This window comes from Prunus avium, chromosome 7 (genome assembly GCF_965620075.1).
Source record: "Prunus avium chromosome 7, drPruAviu1.hap1.1, whole genome shotgun sequence".
In the NCBI taxonomy this organism is placed as follows: Eukaryota; Viridiplantae; Streptophyta; class Magnoliopsida; order Rosales; family Rosaceae; genus Prunus; species Prunus avium.
In genome coordinates this window covers 37,469,671-37,485,666 of record NC_142290.1, presented here as the reverse complement: position 1 = coordinate 37,485,666, position 15,996 = coordinate 37,469,671, and the positions used below count along the sequence as shown (strand labels likewise).

The 15,996-nt window shown below is 37.4% G+C and overlaps 4 protein-coding genes across 4 annotated transcripts; 1 reads left to right on the top strand and 3 right to left on the bottom strand.

Moving 5' to 3' along the window:
* Positions 1 to 2,360: 2,360 nt before the first annotated feature.
* Positions 2,361 to 3,175, bottom strand: LOC110759977 (plant/protein). Its single transcript, XM_021962127.2, has one exon. It carries the CDS (start codon positions 2,930 to 2,932, stop codon positions 2,591 to 2,593), a length of 342 nt encoding a protein of 113 aa, XP_021817819.1. The 5' UTR covers positions 2,933 to 3,175; the 3' UTR covers positions 2,361 to 2,590.
* A 1,073-nt stretch (positions 3,176 to 4,248) lies between these two features.
* Positions 4,249 to 7,486, bottom strand: LOC110759978 (zinc finger CCCH domain-containing protein 32). The gene is made up of 3 exons (XM_021962128.2): positions 7,209 to 7,486; positions 6,725 to 6,835; positions 4,249 to 6,242 (listed from the first exon to the last, which is right to left on the bottom strand). Exons 1-3 carry the CDS (start codon positions 7,278 to 7,280, stop codon positions 4,794 to 4,796), a joined length of 1,632 nt encoding a protein of 543 aa, XP_021817820.2. The 5' UTR covers positions 7,281 to 7,486; the 3' UTR covers positions 4,249 to 4,793.
* A 690-nt stretch (positions 7,487 to 8,176) lies between these two features.
* Positions 8,177 to 11,996, bottom strand: LOC110759971 (FAD/NAD(P)-binding oxidoreductase). The gene is made up of 13 exons (XM_021962121.2): positions 11,690 to 11,996; positions 10,999 to 11,041; positions 10,685 to 10,760; positions 10,410 to 10,469; positions 10,257 to 10,307; positions 10,002 to 10,056; positions 9,821 to 9,891; positions 9,689 to 9,740; positions 9,289 to 9,366; positions 8,983 to 9,072; positions 8,768 to 8,881; positions 8,580 to 8,648; positions 8,177 to 8,471 (listed from the first exon to the last, which is right to left on the bottom strand). Exons 1-13 carry the CDS (start codon positions 11,846 to 11,848, stop codon positions 8,415 to 8,417), a joined length of 975 nt encoding a protein of 324 aa, XP_021817813.1. The 5' UTR covers positions 11,849 to 11,996; the 3' UTR covers positions 8,177 to 8,414.
* A 1,978-nt stretch (positions 11,997 to 13,974) lies between these two features.
* Positions 13,975 to 15,836, top strand: LOC110759917 (uncharacterized). The gene is made up of 2 exons (XM_021962057.2): positions 13,975 to 15,261; positions 15,407 to 15,836. Exons 1-2 carry the CDS (start codon positions 14,545 to 14,547, stop codon positions 15,686 to 15,688), a joined length of 999 nt encoding a protein of 332 aa, XP_021817749.2. The 5' UTR covers positions 13,975 to 14,544; the 3' UTR covers positions 15,689 to 15,836.
* Positions 15,837 to 15,996: the final 160 nt, after the last annotated feature.

The window sequence follows — 15,996 nt, the reverse complement described above, 5'->3', positions numbered from 1 at the left end:
TGACCCTAGCTCACCTAAACACATCCGCAAAGCTAATTATGACCCTTGATGCACGTATCATTGGAGATACTTTTGACTCTAATTAGAGATATTCATTTCATGTCTTGCATATGAAGCTATGGGGAAAATACTTAAATGTGACCTTTATATCTTGTAGTATTGCTGATTTTTGAAATATATTATGCCGTGGACATATGATATAGTATTATTAAATAGATACGTAATGTTATATGGATTGATAACACCACGTGATTGGGACTGTGTGATTGTCATATAGAATGAAAGAATTTATCACTAAACCTATAGGCCGAAAGAAGAATTAAACATTAATTAATTAAAGGGGAAACATAAAAAAGAAGAAGTGGAGTAATTAGGAGAGATGGAGCAAGCAATAATGAGCAGTTATGGAGAAAAACGAATAGAAAAGGTGGAGATAGGAGTCAAGTATGGTTTGCCAGATTGGTATGACGCTTTCCTTTCGTGGTCCCTTGTGGGTGGCTGCTGCTGTGTTTTCGTTGGATTCTTGAATTTGTCCAAAGCAGAAAATGATGGGGCGGTAAGGTTCTGTTGCGGCTGCTGCTGCTGCTGATTGCTAATTTGCTAATTTGCTAATTTGGCTGCTTCTATTTGTCCAAGCATATAATAATAATAATATGGTGGTGGTGACCTTATTAGTTTTATTATCCCTAAGTATTCATAACCAAGTTTTTATTTTATTTTTAAAGTTCACAACCAAGCTGTAAGTAGAAGGAATTTTGCTGGTTTTGGACATTGTATATGTATATATGCAAACAGAAATTTCACATATTCAGATATGAACCAACTATGAAGTCATGGAAAGTCTTTCAAATGACCCATCATTTCCTTTGATTCTGACTCCAAATAGAATCAAACACAATGATGAAAATTGAAAAATATGATTTTGGGTCAAAACTCATTCACTGAAACAAAATATGACACTAATATCTTTTTCTCATAACAAATTGTGCAAGCTGAATAGTGTCATATAACTTGTGATACACAATATATATTTTTGTATTATTACTTTCTTCAAAAGAATTAAAAAAAAATTATACGCTTATTTTGTGGATTCTTAATACGAACATTAAAGAAATTAGGCGAAAGAAATTTTTGTATTGAATGGTACACCAACCAACCAACCAACCAGATGTACACATACAAAAATTTTGGTGTATGTGCAAGAAAATGGTATTGTCAAAATCGAAATAAATAAAAGAGCTTTATAATTTGATTCGGTGTACCTTATCCTTATTCCTTACGTGTCCTTACAATCCAGCAAGCCCAGTGGCCCAAGAAGCCCTACTGCCTTCAACTCACCGTATTGATTATTGATTATTGATTATTGACTTTAAAATGAAAGCGAGCCTAGAAAATTGAATTAGAAGACGAATTAGCTGTCAACTTGTCACACCTTTCTTTAATTAATTATTATGTCTGGGACCAACTGAGCAAATTGTAAATTTTCTTCAAAACTACTCCTATCTTAAATATTCCCACATTCCGTTGGCCTAAACTTGCTCAAATTTAGCTCTCATCCATCATCATAAGTACTAGATTTGACTTTTGGTCTTCATTTTTTGAAGCATTTTTGTTTTAATCTTTTTTTTTTAAGGCAATAATAATATTAGAATGCATGGACCATGGTGCCCGGCCGGCGCTAAAATATTTAATGTAATTTATAAAAGGCAAATAATTATTAGAAAATCAGTACAAATAAAAACAAAGTTGCTATTTACCAAACACACCAATCACACACTGCAAATTTCAGACATCATATTATAAGGGTAAAATGAGAAAGAAAAAAAGATGCTGCTAACGCGTGTACGCATTATTATGCAATGTGCTGTCTGTCAATCCTTTAAAGGGGCATATTCCAGAAAGCCCCCCTATAATCTCTTATCGCACATTGAAAACAAGTCAAAATCCTTTTAAGAAAAAAGCCCAACTTCGTTGAATACATCAAATTTGCACTTCCTACTTTCTTTGAAAACCGCCATGGACAACTCGTCCAATTATCAACATGAATTCGAATTTGTGTAATTCACTTTGTTCATAATTTAAATTGATTTTGTTTTCATCAACACAAAATGAATTAATATTCAGACTGAGATTCATAGTTAACAACACAATATGTGTTGTGTAACATTTTCCCATTCACCCAAGTTCGAATTTCCCTCCCCCCGTCGACTAGATTAGAATTCCCCTCCCTGTGCATTAAGCTTAACTAGTAATTAACTTCATGTTCTAGATTTTGGGAAAGCCAGGAACACTCCATAAGTGAAGTGAAGATTTCCCCATCAACAAAAACTAATTCTGAAAAGAATTAGAAAGAAGAAGGATGAAGCATAAATAAGAATTTTAATGGATATTATTTTAGCTCACCAGACACATCAAGTATTAATTATACACTTTAACAACATTACATTACAATCACCCTAAAACCCCCCTTCTTCCCACAATCCTTTAACAACATCGAAAAATAAAAATTTAGAAAAAACGGGCATGCACTGTTGAATTAAACAAAACAAATCAAAACAAAACAGCTAGAAATTAAGTACAGATTCAATTTCTATGACCTTCGCTTATTCGATCTGGGTCGACGCGCTGACGAGGGCTTTGGTTTGCCGAAGGCGCCGCAGAGGCCACAGCCTGAGACCTTAGGGGAGGGTGGGTCCGTGGCTTGCGGTGAAACCTTGACCGTCCGATACCCCCGTCCGCCGTTGGATCGGCTGCGCTCCATGGTGGGGGCCGCACCACCAGATTCTGCTTCCTGAGCCTGCTGAGCTGCTTCCTGCTGCTTTTCGGCCTCCACTTGGTTCAACGCCCTCTGTAGAAACTTGTCGTCCCAAATCAAACCCGAAGACCCCTGTCTCCTGAACGTGCTTTCAGACCTTTGAAGACCCTCAGCCATGTGATGTGATGATATCTGAATCTCTGAATCTCTGATCTGTGGTCTTGGTTGGTTTGTGCTGTGCTCGGTTCTCTCTCTAGAGTCTAGAGGCTTCTGTGATATGGAGGATGGAGGATGGAATTTGGGATGCGAAATTTAAAGTTGAACTCGGCTATAATGGTAGGTTTTTTTATATGGCGTTGGACTTTTCCTCCTCCCAGTTATTATATGAAGGGAGAGAGAGAGGGGAGATAGAGAGGAGAGAGAAATGAGAGAAAATGACAAATGAATATAACGAGGAGACCATGAGGTAGAATCTAATCTGTAAGAGATTAATTTTGGTGGTGTGTGTGAAATCTGAAATGTCGTATTTTTTCCCCTTTGCATTTTTTGATTAAAACATACATGCCAATTAATTAATTAATTAATTACCTTGACAGTTTTGCATTTATTCTTCCTTGTGTTTGACTTTTATTTTATTCTCAACAGTTTTAAGAGCAGTTGGGTTTGGTTTGGGTAGTGTTTTTTTTGTTTTATTTTAAGTTTACAAATAAAAGAAGAACTAATAAATAGATAAAATTAATACGAAAAAACAAAAACAAAAAATTTTCACATTGCTTTTAAATGTAGGGGATTCAATGCAGCTTATCTGAATAAAAGTCTTTATTTTCCCATGTGTCTCTAAATAAAAGACAAAAAAAACGTTACTAAACTAACTCAAGTTTGTCAAGAGTAGCAAAAAAATTGTGCCAATGGCTAAGAATTCTCCCCCTTGGTTGTTGGACATCTGTTCATTTCTAACTTTGCTTTGAAAATTGTAAAATTAATTCACTTTGGTGAATTTTTGGACATTTGTTAGAGATGGACACGGAAAACTTTCGTGTCATCTTTTCTTTGGTTGTTTTGTCGGCATTTTTTTATTTATTGTTTTTTGTACGAATGAAAACTTTTTATAAAAAAAATTGGATGACCAGTCAGTCAGTCTGAGTCACCACTCTGTAGAGCCGCGTGGACCATTAGATAGGTTATCGGGTCAGGTTAAACCCAACCAGACATCAAACGGGCCCTTTGAAGTTAGATTGCGTTTGAACAATGCCCTTCCCTTTAGCCTCCTTGGTCAATCTTGTTGTTCTAGCCTCTAAAGCAATGTGTTTGACTGACTCAGCCAGCCAGCCAAAACAAGGAATGTGTCTTGACTCATTCTGCCTACCGGCTAGTTTTATTTGAATAATAAAACTTGATCACTGTTGTTCTCATTCATCAATAAACATTATCGTACAAGTGTGCACAAGTAAAAACCAACTCAGGGAATATAGCCTACAATTTTAATCAAGTGATAATCTAAATTACTCTAAATTAATCTAATTTAATCGACAAGCGATACAAAGGAAGGTATGTTTTACAAAGTCAACAACATCGCCTTATAAAGGTTGAATGCATTGACATAAGCAACCCCAATCATACACACCACCTGGAATATGATAATACTGAAATTAATATAAAAGAAAGAAACGACAGAAAGAAGCAAATATGAGCAAAAATCATAGAGGCAAGATGTGATATGTGGCTCTATTTGTACAAAAATCAAAACAAGCCCAATACAAAGATGCCAAGTCTTTGAAGATAGTGCATCAGCAGGGTTCTGGCAATAGCCTCCAAATCAGTCACTACGATATCCGAGAGCGAAAGTAGATTCCAAAAAGGGGTATTTCCCGAATGCCAGGAAGCTTCTACACCATGCCAACACGACACGAGCTTCATCTAGTAACACAAAACAACAACTATTTCTACAATTCTATTTTCTATCTAGCAAAATCTTATCATCATCACCCCAAAATCACTCTTCATTGAGTAAAAGCATGTTTCGTATCAGAATTTCTCTTCAGTTGCTGCCTGCATTTCCTTCCCTCTTGTCAGCTATCTTTCCTTTCTCTTTTAGAATTTCATTTAAAGGTTTGGGACCCTGGAAGTCCACTCTAGTTCTTCTCACATGCCTCATTATCCCAATGTGATCTCTATTTTCTTCTGCTTTCTTCTTCTCTTCTTTAATCTGGGCAAGGGTCTTGGGTCCTGTAAAGGTAGTTGACTTCTGTGCAGATCTCTTCTCCCTTGGTGCTCGTTTCTTTGACACTCCAGATGAAGGAAGCTTCTGCTTAGCCAGCTTTCTCTCCTTGTGATGCTTCCTAGGCCTATATTGCTGTGAATGCCTAAGTGAAACACGTTGAATTCCAGCACTAGAGGAAGCTCCATTCTCCCTGAGTGATCCATAAGTGCTATTTCTCACTTCTGATGCCAATCTTCCATGCACCCGCCAACCCATACCATGCCTTTGAGGCATTTCCCTGCTTCTACCAAACAACCTAAGTGCTTCATGCCTTCTTGATAAACCAGTAATTGAATGACAATCAGTCATCCTTCGCCTTCTCAGGCGGTCTCGAACATCCACAAAATCCTGGTCATAGACTGCCAGTTCCATTGGCATCAGTTTCCTCTTGCGGGAGAATATGGCATCCGACATTGTCTCCTTTGCATAGCCAGGAAATTTTCCATCATTACCAAGCATATGATTGTTATCCAGAAAATCATAGGAGTCATATACATCTCTCTCATATAGAAGTTCAGCATCAGGAGGACACACAGGAACATAGTCATCGGGATTTTCAAAATCGTAGCCCAAGAAGTGGCTATTGAGCTCCCTGCGCTCCCCATCAAGTGTCAGAAAACACTCCGGATCATCCTCACAACCCAAATTCTCTGATTTACCATCAACAAGAACATCAAAGCCTGGGGAGGACTCCCACCATTCCTCTCGCACAAGGTCATCAGCTTGCTCATCAGAACTCTGATCTGTGCATGATTGAGATTTGCTATGAACAGAGCTGTCTGCAGGTAGTGAGTCAGACCTAATTTCAGTGGCCTCTTCATCCCCAGACACAGAAATCTGAGGAGAGACACTTTGCTGTGGAACATCTCTCTGTACTGACTGCTCGAAATAATTAAGATCCTCTTTGGGCTGGAATCCTGTATCAACTGTTTCCTTTGAGGCAGTTTCAGAAGGGTTGAGATGTGCCATTCTTGGAGCTGGCATCATGTCATTTCCAGCAGATGCCTTATTTTCTGAAGAAAGTGCAAATGTGTCATTACATGCAGAGGCTGTCTTTGGAGATTTCTCAGTTGATGCACCACCTTCATTGTCATGCAAGAAAGAGCATCTATCACCTTTATTGCAGAACCCATTGAAGTAAAAGTAACAAGGAACAATTGTCTTGTTTGCAGATACAGAAGATGGGGCAGACTCTGATGACGGTGCTCCACCATGCCCATCCAGTGGCTACGAAAAAGAAAACAGTTTCAGTTGGCATTTATCAAATGACCCAGGGATGATAAAGAGTCCCTAAAACAACCATGAATTGATAAATACTCAATACATTACTCCGAAAAGAAAAGAAAAATGTATGGAAAGCCTCAATGCCATAAAATGACAATGCACCAAATTTAAAGTACACATTAAGTGTCAAGTACTAGCACTGATTTAAATGTTTAAGCCTAACTTGTCAACCCAAGAAATGGAAAGGGACAAGGAAGGAAACAGCTTTTTAACAGTACATTATACTCTGGAATCCACTTATCATTTATTAAGAATATATATGAATGAAAACATGTGTTTTATTGTGAAACTGTGATTATCTTAAACATATCATAATTTATGTAACCACCAAATACAAACGAATCCCCAAATCCACAAAACAGAAAGAAGAGAAGTCATAACTAAGGGACATTGACGCAGTTAGAAAAATGAGAACAAGAGCTTACAGGATGCCTAAAAGCACAGGTTGGATTAAGACAATTCCCAGACAACCAGTACCAGCAATCCTTTGGGTTGAGCCTCGCAATCTTGCTGTGCCGGAACTCACAATCAGCTCCCTGAAAAAGAACACCACCACCAATGTCACTACCCAAACAGATGAAAGATTACAATGTACTTAAATTGAAATATATTCACTGCAAACAGAACCCATTAGAAACAAATTGGCATTTTCTTCAACAGAACGAAATATGAACACTCGAATTTGATAAAAATATTTGTATATAACCGTTCAAGAAAGAAACCTAGATCTTCCTAGGCTTTCACAAACCCTAGAACCCAAATATCCTTCAGATGTAAGGCAGTACGACGTAATTGTAATAATGGAAACAAAGAAAGAACCACAGCTGGCAGCATTGAACAAAATCTATATGAAAATAAAAGTAAAATCTAGTAGGAAAAACGAAACGGGTCATTCTTTTCTTCACGAACCTTCTTGCATGTGAGAGGAGAAGCCAGGAAATAGACGCAATCGGTGTTTCGCTTCAGCAAATCTTCGTCCATTTTGAAAACTGAAAATAGAAGGAAATGTTTAAAAGTTTGAAAAGAATTATCGGAGAGGTCTTAAGAAATGTCCATGACTGTTCTGATATTGGCTTCGATGGCGGAGAGATCGAAACGGAGAGAAGAGTGAGATAGAGGGTTGTGCTTTCTCTGTTGTTTGGGTTTTATTGTGGCGTTTTGGGTCCTTTGGCGCTGCGACACCTCGTTTGGGGTTTATATACGCGGTGCCGTTCCTCGCTCTTTATTTCATTTTTTATTTTCATGGCCCCACTTTCATAATATGAAGTACAAAAAAGAAAAATAATAATAATTTAAGTCTAACATTCTTGCACTTTATTTACACAAAACTAACTTAACACTAACTCAATTTGATTATGGATTGCCAATCAAGTCTGACACACTAGCTTCCATGACACTGCGAATAGCAAAAAAAATTGTATGAAACGAAGATAGCACTGTTTTGCTATTTCTGGCCAATCACAGTCTGCTATGTGAAAAAGTTATCATGCATAGCATATCGTGATTGATCGGGGATAGCAAAATAGTGATATCCCTGTTTCATGTAAGTGTTACTCGTGAAATAGGACGTTGACTTGCAGACTCTAGTGGTCTGAGGTTCGAACTCCTATGGCATTGTGCGAGAAACTCATGTCCCCTTGTAATTTAGACTATGCTTGTACTAAAAAATGGTCTGATAGATTAGCAGACCTGAGTTAGATCGGTGTCAATTCCCTCTCCACACACTAGAAAATTTTAGAATATTGCTTTGTTAAATAAACGAAAAAAAGAGTTCTACTCAACCTACTACAATCTGTTCAATTTTAGGATTGGATCCAAGTTGGTTCTGATTAAGCACGACCAAGTTGCCCTGCTCTATCCATAAGATATGCGGTAGATGACGCCCGTCAAACGGTAGGGTTGCCTTAATTGATATAAAACTTGTTCAAAATGAGGGGCTAACAGCTTACTCATGTAGGCAATATTAACCAAATATCACCTATTCAGCATTCTTCCCAAATTTATTATCGTAGATTTTGAGTTCAAGTTGCGTATGCTTCCTAAGAAAACAATTTATTACACAAAATTTGAAGTAAAGCCTAGTGATAGCTTGAAAAGCTAAAGGGTCTTCATCGATCAAAATTTGTAAACCATTTCTTCTGTGTATCCAAGTTCTTTTAGTATGCCAGTGAGCTGCAACAGAGCAAATATAATTTTTTAAGAGTTTAAAAACAGAAAGGAAAAACAGTGAAATAGTAATTGGTTTGACAGCAAGTACAAAGCGGGTATGCTCTTTCTTACCTCTCCTTGTGACCAGTCTTTAGCCTTGTCACCAGATATATGTTTCATCAATCCAGGGGGGCCACATACCTGCACAAGCAAATGAACGTTGGTTGATGAGTTAGTTTGAAAATTGAACTAGAAAATGATCTTGATTTCTGAAAGTGTACATATTATAGCGACGAGTACTCGTCAGAACCAACACTTACAAGGATGAGAGTATCTTCAGCAGGACCAGGTAAGCCTTTAACGGCCATGTCCTTCGATATGTAACCTTTTCCCCCTTTCCAACTCTTTGTTGGACTATCTACTGTGTAATATACCTGAATTTTTTTTTTTCACAATATAAAGCCATATTTTGTGAGATAAATATCCCAATTTGGAGATATGCAGGGGTAATATTTTACAATGAGACAGATCGTACCTTTAAATTTGGGTGGCTAGCTGCAAGTATGTCAAGTTTCTGTTTAAGCAATATGTCATCCGGGGAGACATTAGCATAAAGCAGTGACACCTAGGCCATCATCAAGGGTTAATTTTACACAATTGAACATTATGTTAAGGAGAGCATAGTAGACTGCTTATTTACATATGATCTTATTATATATATATATATATATATATATATGTTTAATAATATTATGTATATGTTGACATGAGAATTTCCAGATTTCAAATAAATAAATTTGTGGTTGTGACTGAAGACTAATTATATAGGCTCATTGCTCACCTGAGTCGTGTCGTCGGGATTTTTCATTATAGCCTCAATAACCTGAAGCATTGGAGTAATACCACTGCCACCTGCAATCTGGAATAAAGAATGAAATCGGACTTAAGACAGGGTGACCACATAGATTTATTACGCATTGGATGATCTCACTTTTTATAAGTAGTCACGAGAGTATAATTTTGATTAAACAGACATTGCAAGAACTGAAAACCATTTGTGTGCCCCGGCCTTTCAATTTCAAGCTCACATTAATAATCCTACCACTCCCCTATAGATGCTAACGTTACAACTGGTGCAAATGCATGGCAAGTTGGCAACCAAAGTAAGAGAGATAAGTAAAAGCTGGAGCAAATTCTTATATATAAACATATATATTGAATTCTATATAACTTTTTCTTACCATGCCTATGTGTTTCTTCATGTTGGGAGTATATCTGAACTTTTCAATGGGCCTGCAAGAAACAGATACGCCAGATTATAAGATGATTTAGAGCATATCCTCTAGAAATACTTATGATTTTGAATAAGTTACCCCTTCACTTCAACTACATCGCCCGGTTTTAAGCTTGCAAAATGCTGGCTCATTTTTCCTTCTGGATACACCTGCATACAGTTTCAAGAGATGAAAGCGTGAATTACATCCATGAGAATCAGTGAATCCTCAAAAATCTTAACCAAAGCAGGAGAATTAGTGACCATTATTGCCAGCATACCTTAATTAACAAGTCAAAGTATCCCTTGGAATCTGGATCTGAAATAGGAGTATACCTGAGTATATAGGTACACCAAACAAATACTGCAAGTCATGCAAATGTAAAATACGACCAACCAAAACATTGAAAAGCAAAATTAATAACTCAGACAGATGGAAAAGCATATAGAATTCAAGGACTTCAAAGTTAATCAAGTCACAAGAATGATGAAAAAAATAAAATAAAGCACATTGACGTTTGGACAGAAAAACTTACGGGCGTATGACATATTTTGGTTTCCCTTCTGCATCTTGTTCTATTGGAGCCCTACAGTTGCAAGACCACATCGAAAAATTTAATATAGTGACAGACTTCCCATGATGAGGGATTTCAATACAAAACAGACTAACCATAAACAGCAGAGTATACCTCGTAATGAGACATGAAGCAACATCTAAACCCAACTTGGCAGTGGGATCAAATGTAAATCTGCCAATTTTTACAGAAAACTAAAAGAAATCAGTTTTCATGTCTAAAAACCTATAGGAAATATAAATAAATAAAAAGGACATCTTCATATTATTGCAGATTTATTTGAAACTACAAAAATTTGTTCTTGCTGTGATTCTTCTGATCTAAATTAATTTCTTTCAGATAATAGTTTAACATATTTAAGGAATCTGGAGAGAGTCCAGAGGATATACCTGAACAATTGAGTGTTGTGGCTAACCCTTGCAGTATCTTGCAACTTAAATTCAATCCACTTGTTGGGATTAAGCGCTGAAACACATTGAAAGCATCTATTGAGCATGATGTAAAGGTGAAAAAATGGATATATGGCGTTTCCAGAAATTTAGCTTGATATAACAAGTTTCCAATACTTTAAAACAAAACCTAATTCACGATAAAACAGAAGCCTTCGAGCTAAATATATAGTCTTGTAAAAAGTCTAACCAACTTTCTCATCATAATGCTCAACTTCTGTGTACATTTGTGGGAGAGAGATAGAGAGACTCACCAACTTTTGGGCCTGCCTGTTCTTTGATCTCATCTAGATAAACCTGTGAAAGAAAAGAGTCCTTGTTCTCAATACAGAAGAAGACCCTGAACCCTAAACCCTTAATGATAAATAACTTGATAGTATGGGCAGACCATCTAATATAAATTGAACCCTAACTAAATGAGCAAGGAAAAAAATGAAAAACCTTTCATCTCATTAGGAAACTCAATTGCAAAGATGTTAGGTGAATTAGAACATGTAAGTTTATCACATGCAGGTTGAGCAGAACCAAAAACAAAACTGAATACGATGCCATTACTCCAAACAGACATCCTAAACTACTGGTATGCAGATGCAAACCAAATACATAGCTAATCATCCAAGGAGCAGGACCTGAACAAACAAATCCAAATTAGTTTTCGATAAGCACGCAGACAATCACAAACTGGGCCCTGTGCTCTATAATAAACCATAATCCAATATCGAAATTTTGAAATGCAAAAACAAAATATCACCACAAACAAAACCCATTTCTTAAAATATTCAAAATCACCAATCCAAATCCAATATTCAAGAATCCCAATTAGGCAGGCCACAAGAATGACCTCAATAGCACGTTAATGAAAAGAAAAAGAAATACTGAGAACGAAAATGAGAGATAAATCATCAATCCAACTACAACCCATATAAAATTAGCACGAAAATGTACCAAATCTGGCGAGGAATAGTAGCAGAGATAGGAGATTCCACCAGAGACAGCTGCGAGAGCTCCAAAGGGAATGCGAAAGCTGGATTTGGATTGGCCTCCAAATGAGTTGTTGAAGGCGACTGGTGCAGCCTTAGCCAGTCTCTGAAAGAAGGCAGCCATTTTCAGTAGACCACAAGCAAAGCACAATGCTCAGTATTTGTGTGCCCGGGAACAAAGATACAAGGGGGCTTTCTTTTGCTGCCTCCACTGCTTTCTTTCTTTCTACTCTTGGCGTCGTTTCCAGTTTCCACTTTCGTGGGAAAATCGGTATTTTTAGTCACTCACCTCACCTATGCCTACGACCATTATTTTTTAGAATTGTCTACGCCTCTTGCGTGGAATTATTTGATTGGCTGCACAAAAAGTAAACGCCGGTAAAGTTCAACATGTAAGCGAGCCCAATAATCCTTGGGTGGGCCGGAAATTACAATATGGGCCTGGCCTGATATAAGGGGCTGCACATGAGCACGTATCCAGTAGACTACAGCGAGAAAAACATAACCTTTCCTTTCTGGGAAAGTGTTAATAATAAGTGCGTATCAAATTTATCCACGAAAAGACGTGTTAGTATTCGATTGATTGAAATATTGGGGGATCATATCGACAAGTAAGGTGTTGACACGTTATCATTACATAATGACAAATTTTTGTGCCACCATTCGCATTTTCTCCTATATGAAAAGTTTTGGATTCGAATTTTAGTATCCATTTAGTTTAGTGTGTGAGAATTTAGTATATTATTTATGTTTTATTTCTTTATTTATTAAATTTGGCATGTGGGGTTAACTCATAATTCACGTAGCTGAACGAAAGATTAAAGTATGCAATAAAAAAAAGATATATGAAGCACTAAAGATATAGTTGGGGATAGTAAAAGGAAAAATAATTAGAATAAAATGGGATTAATTGGTCTTAAGCAATGAATCAATAATTGAAGTGATGTGATGATGAACAGAAGGAAAGGATGATGACGATGTATTTATCGTTTTTAGTTGTTTATGCTGGTGACATTTCTTGTCTTGAGCTCGGTTAAAACAAAGGATATAAATGGTTAATAGGTTTATTTTCATGGCAAACTTGAACCACATAACGAATGACAAAGTTTGCAATCGGGTAGGACCTGAAGCTTTAAATTTGAGTCAAGTTAAAAAACACACACAGCGTTTTCATGAGATTGCCTGAATCTGTTTGGAGGAAGATATTTTGGGTTGTTTAATACTATAAATGGTAAAGTAGGTAAAAGCAGCGTTGGTTTTTATTTTGAATATAAAATACATTCTTCAACAACAGTGAAAATCTGAAATAATATTAGACTAATTCAAAGATAACATGATTAAGGTAGGAATTATACTCAGTGCTCATCATCAATCAAATAGAAACTACATATGCCATTCTGATTGGGGATGGAAACAGTGAAACAAGTGCATAGTAATTTGTCATAAAAACTAGGCTGCCTAAATGGAGTGAGAAAGAGACATTTCTGCTTGTCCTTCTGTTCTTTCTATTCTTTTGTTGAATCAGAATCAACATTTTAATAATTCAAGTACCGGGACCAATGCTTTGAATACAATCTGTTGCCTCATTTGTCCATCTTTGGTTGATAGATTGCACAACACCAACAAACTCAAAGGCACTTCTCGATTATCATTTCTGGAGGGAGGCACATGTGAACTTGGTGGAATTATTTCTGGTTTTTATTTATTTATTTTTATAAAAAATTGAAAATTATCTCGAGTGATGATAATATATTAAACGAATATTGGGACCCGAACCCAAAACCTTGCATGTGGAAGCAACTGCTCCAAATCACTACACTACTAACACTAGTAGTCGGTCTTTTGCAAAATGATCTCAAGGTTAACACTTAACTAACAGTGGTTATGGTATTTTCACCGAATTAGGTAATCTTAATTGGTTTGTTTGTATACAACATAAGTATCTAGGTGTATTCTAAGACCATTGGTTGAACACTCACGATCATGGGAAACACACAGTAAACAGCTACTTGTTATTTTTCCCATGATCAGGATTTGAATATTTATTTCTCTCCAAGTCCTGCCACAGTGCAATCCTTGTCAGATTTGTCAGACTAGGATAACAATAATTCAGGCCAAGGTAATGAAAGTCTTCACGAACAGATATTTTAGTTTTTTAGGTTGTTGGGCTTCAATTACGTATAGATTGTTTTGTATTTATTTTTCAACTGCTGACAGGGATGCCCTGGCAAAACCTGACAGTATATTGTGTAGATTCCTTTAACTTTTCATGATTGGACATGCTATATTTTTGTGCATATATAACATTAAAAAAACCCCAAGATCATGTCTTTACTGGCCTTCTTCACTGCCTCACCAAAATTCTGATGTTTGAAGCCTGTCATATGTGGTAGACGGTGCGCACTGAGCCAGCCATACATAAAGTTATCAACAACTCGTTTAGAGTAGCGCTGGGATCTCTCTCAGCTAACTTCTTCATCTTATTCTGTGGATCCTTTTTCCTGTAGGGAATTTGGTATCAGAGAAGCTCCGCATATAGACTTTTGGGGTTCTTGTGTCTTAGGATTTCCCTTTTCTCCTTGTAAAACCCACCTATACAGCTAGATTCTTAGAGGGTATCTATAACATATAAAGAGGTTTGAACTTTGAGTGGTAAAATACAGAAAGGCTAATGGGATTTTCTAGTTTCCGAAGGTGGATTCGGTACAAGAAAATTAGAAACTGGTATTTTACGGTCTTATAGAACTCGAAGCTAAAAATTGCAAGTAACATAAGATACAGAGTGAAGAAGCTGCCTCAGGGAGTAGCTAATCATAGGAGATGGTTGATGCAGGCATGACCATGTCCTTCCACACACAAAATCGTCCACCTCTTCTTCTTGGAGTTGCAACCAAAAACAGGTCTCGCAGCAGAACCAAATCAAGCCCATCCGTAGCTGTTGTGCAAGTATCTTCAGTCCTCCAAACCAACGAGAGTGGAAATCTGCCCGAATCTAGGAGATCAAGCATGCCTCTAACAAGATTCCAAGCCCCCAACTACATACTCAGCCAGCCAAACACAGTTGGTATCATTGGAGGGCTGTCTGTTTTTTCAAGTCTGCTTTTCTTGGAGAAGCTTGTCTGGTGGAGTCTAAAAGATGGAGGAGAATGCCCACCTTTTGTTGTGTGCAGTGATCCAACACTATATAAAGAGCTTCCAATTCGTAGCTTGTTTCATTCATTCACAAGATCAAGAGCTAGTGCTCAAATCCTATCCAACAATTGGCCCATCATTGAGAGCTTGTGCCGTAAACGGGCATTCCTTGAGCACTCTGGAGCTCGCTGCATAGTCATGCCATGCCATCTGTCTCATGCGTGGCACGACCAGATTTCTGAGGACTGTTCGTTGCGCTTCCTTCACGTCGGCGAGTGTGTTGCTCGGGAGCTCAAGGAAGCAAAGCTGAAGCCACTGGAGAATGGAAGTAATGTAAGGATTGGGGTGCTTGCTGCTGATGCAACTTTAATGGCTGGATTTTACCAGGAAAAGCTAAAAAGTCAGGTATACATTCAAGCTTATTTTGTTCATTTATGGTTACTTTGTTGCTTATTATATCTATGTAAACTACTAAGAACATTTGGTAAAATCAATGAAAGTCACCGGTGAAAACATTTTGTGGTTTTTTTCTTTCAATGGCAATGAACAGGGGTTTGAGGTTGTGGTACCTGACAAAGAAACCATGGAACATGTTGTGATTCCTGCAATCGAAGCAATGAAAAGGAGGGACATGGAAGGGGCACGAAATCTCTTAAGAATTGCAGTGCAGGTTCTGTTGGTGAGGGCGGTGAACACCGTGATCATTGCTTCTGATGAGCTGCAGGGTGTTCTGCCTCGTGATGATCCTCTTCTTAAGAAATGTGTTGACCCCATGGATGCTTTGGCGAGGTCAACCATAAAATGGGCAAGTGCTACAGGAAATGTTGGCTAAGAGATCTTAGCTTCATACCTAAAAATAACATGCACAAAATCTTGGTGCCATCGGTGGTGGATCTGTGCCATTTTCTTTTCTGGTTCTGTCAAGTCAATTAAGGGATATTAGCCGAAAGATTATACCAAACATATTAGCAATTTTTAAATCAAGGTGTGGCTCAATGCTCTGTCTCCCTCTTCTCCCTTAGACAGAAGCATTTTGACCTGGAAACTCGAGTCATATGAATAAGGAAAAAAAATAAACACACCTGAAGTTGATCAAGATTCAAAGACTAGTAGTGGTAAACATTATTCGCTGTTAATATA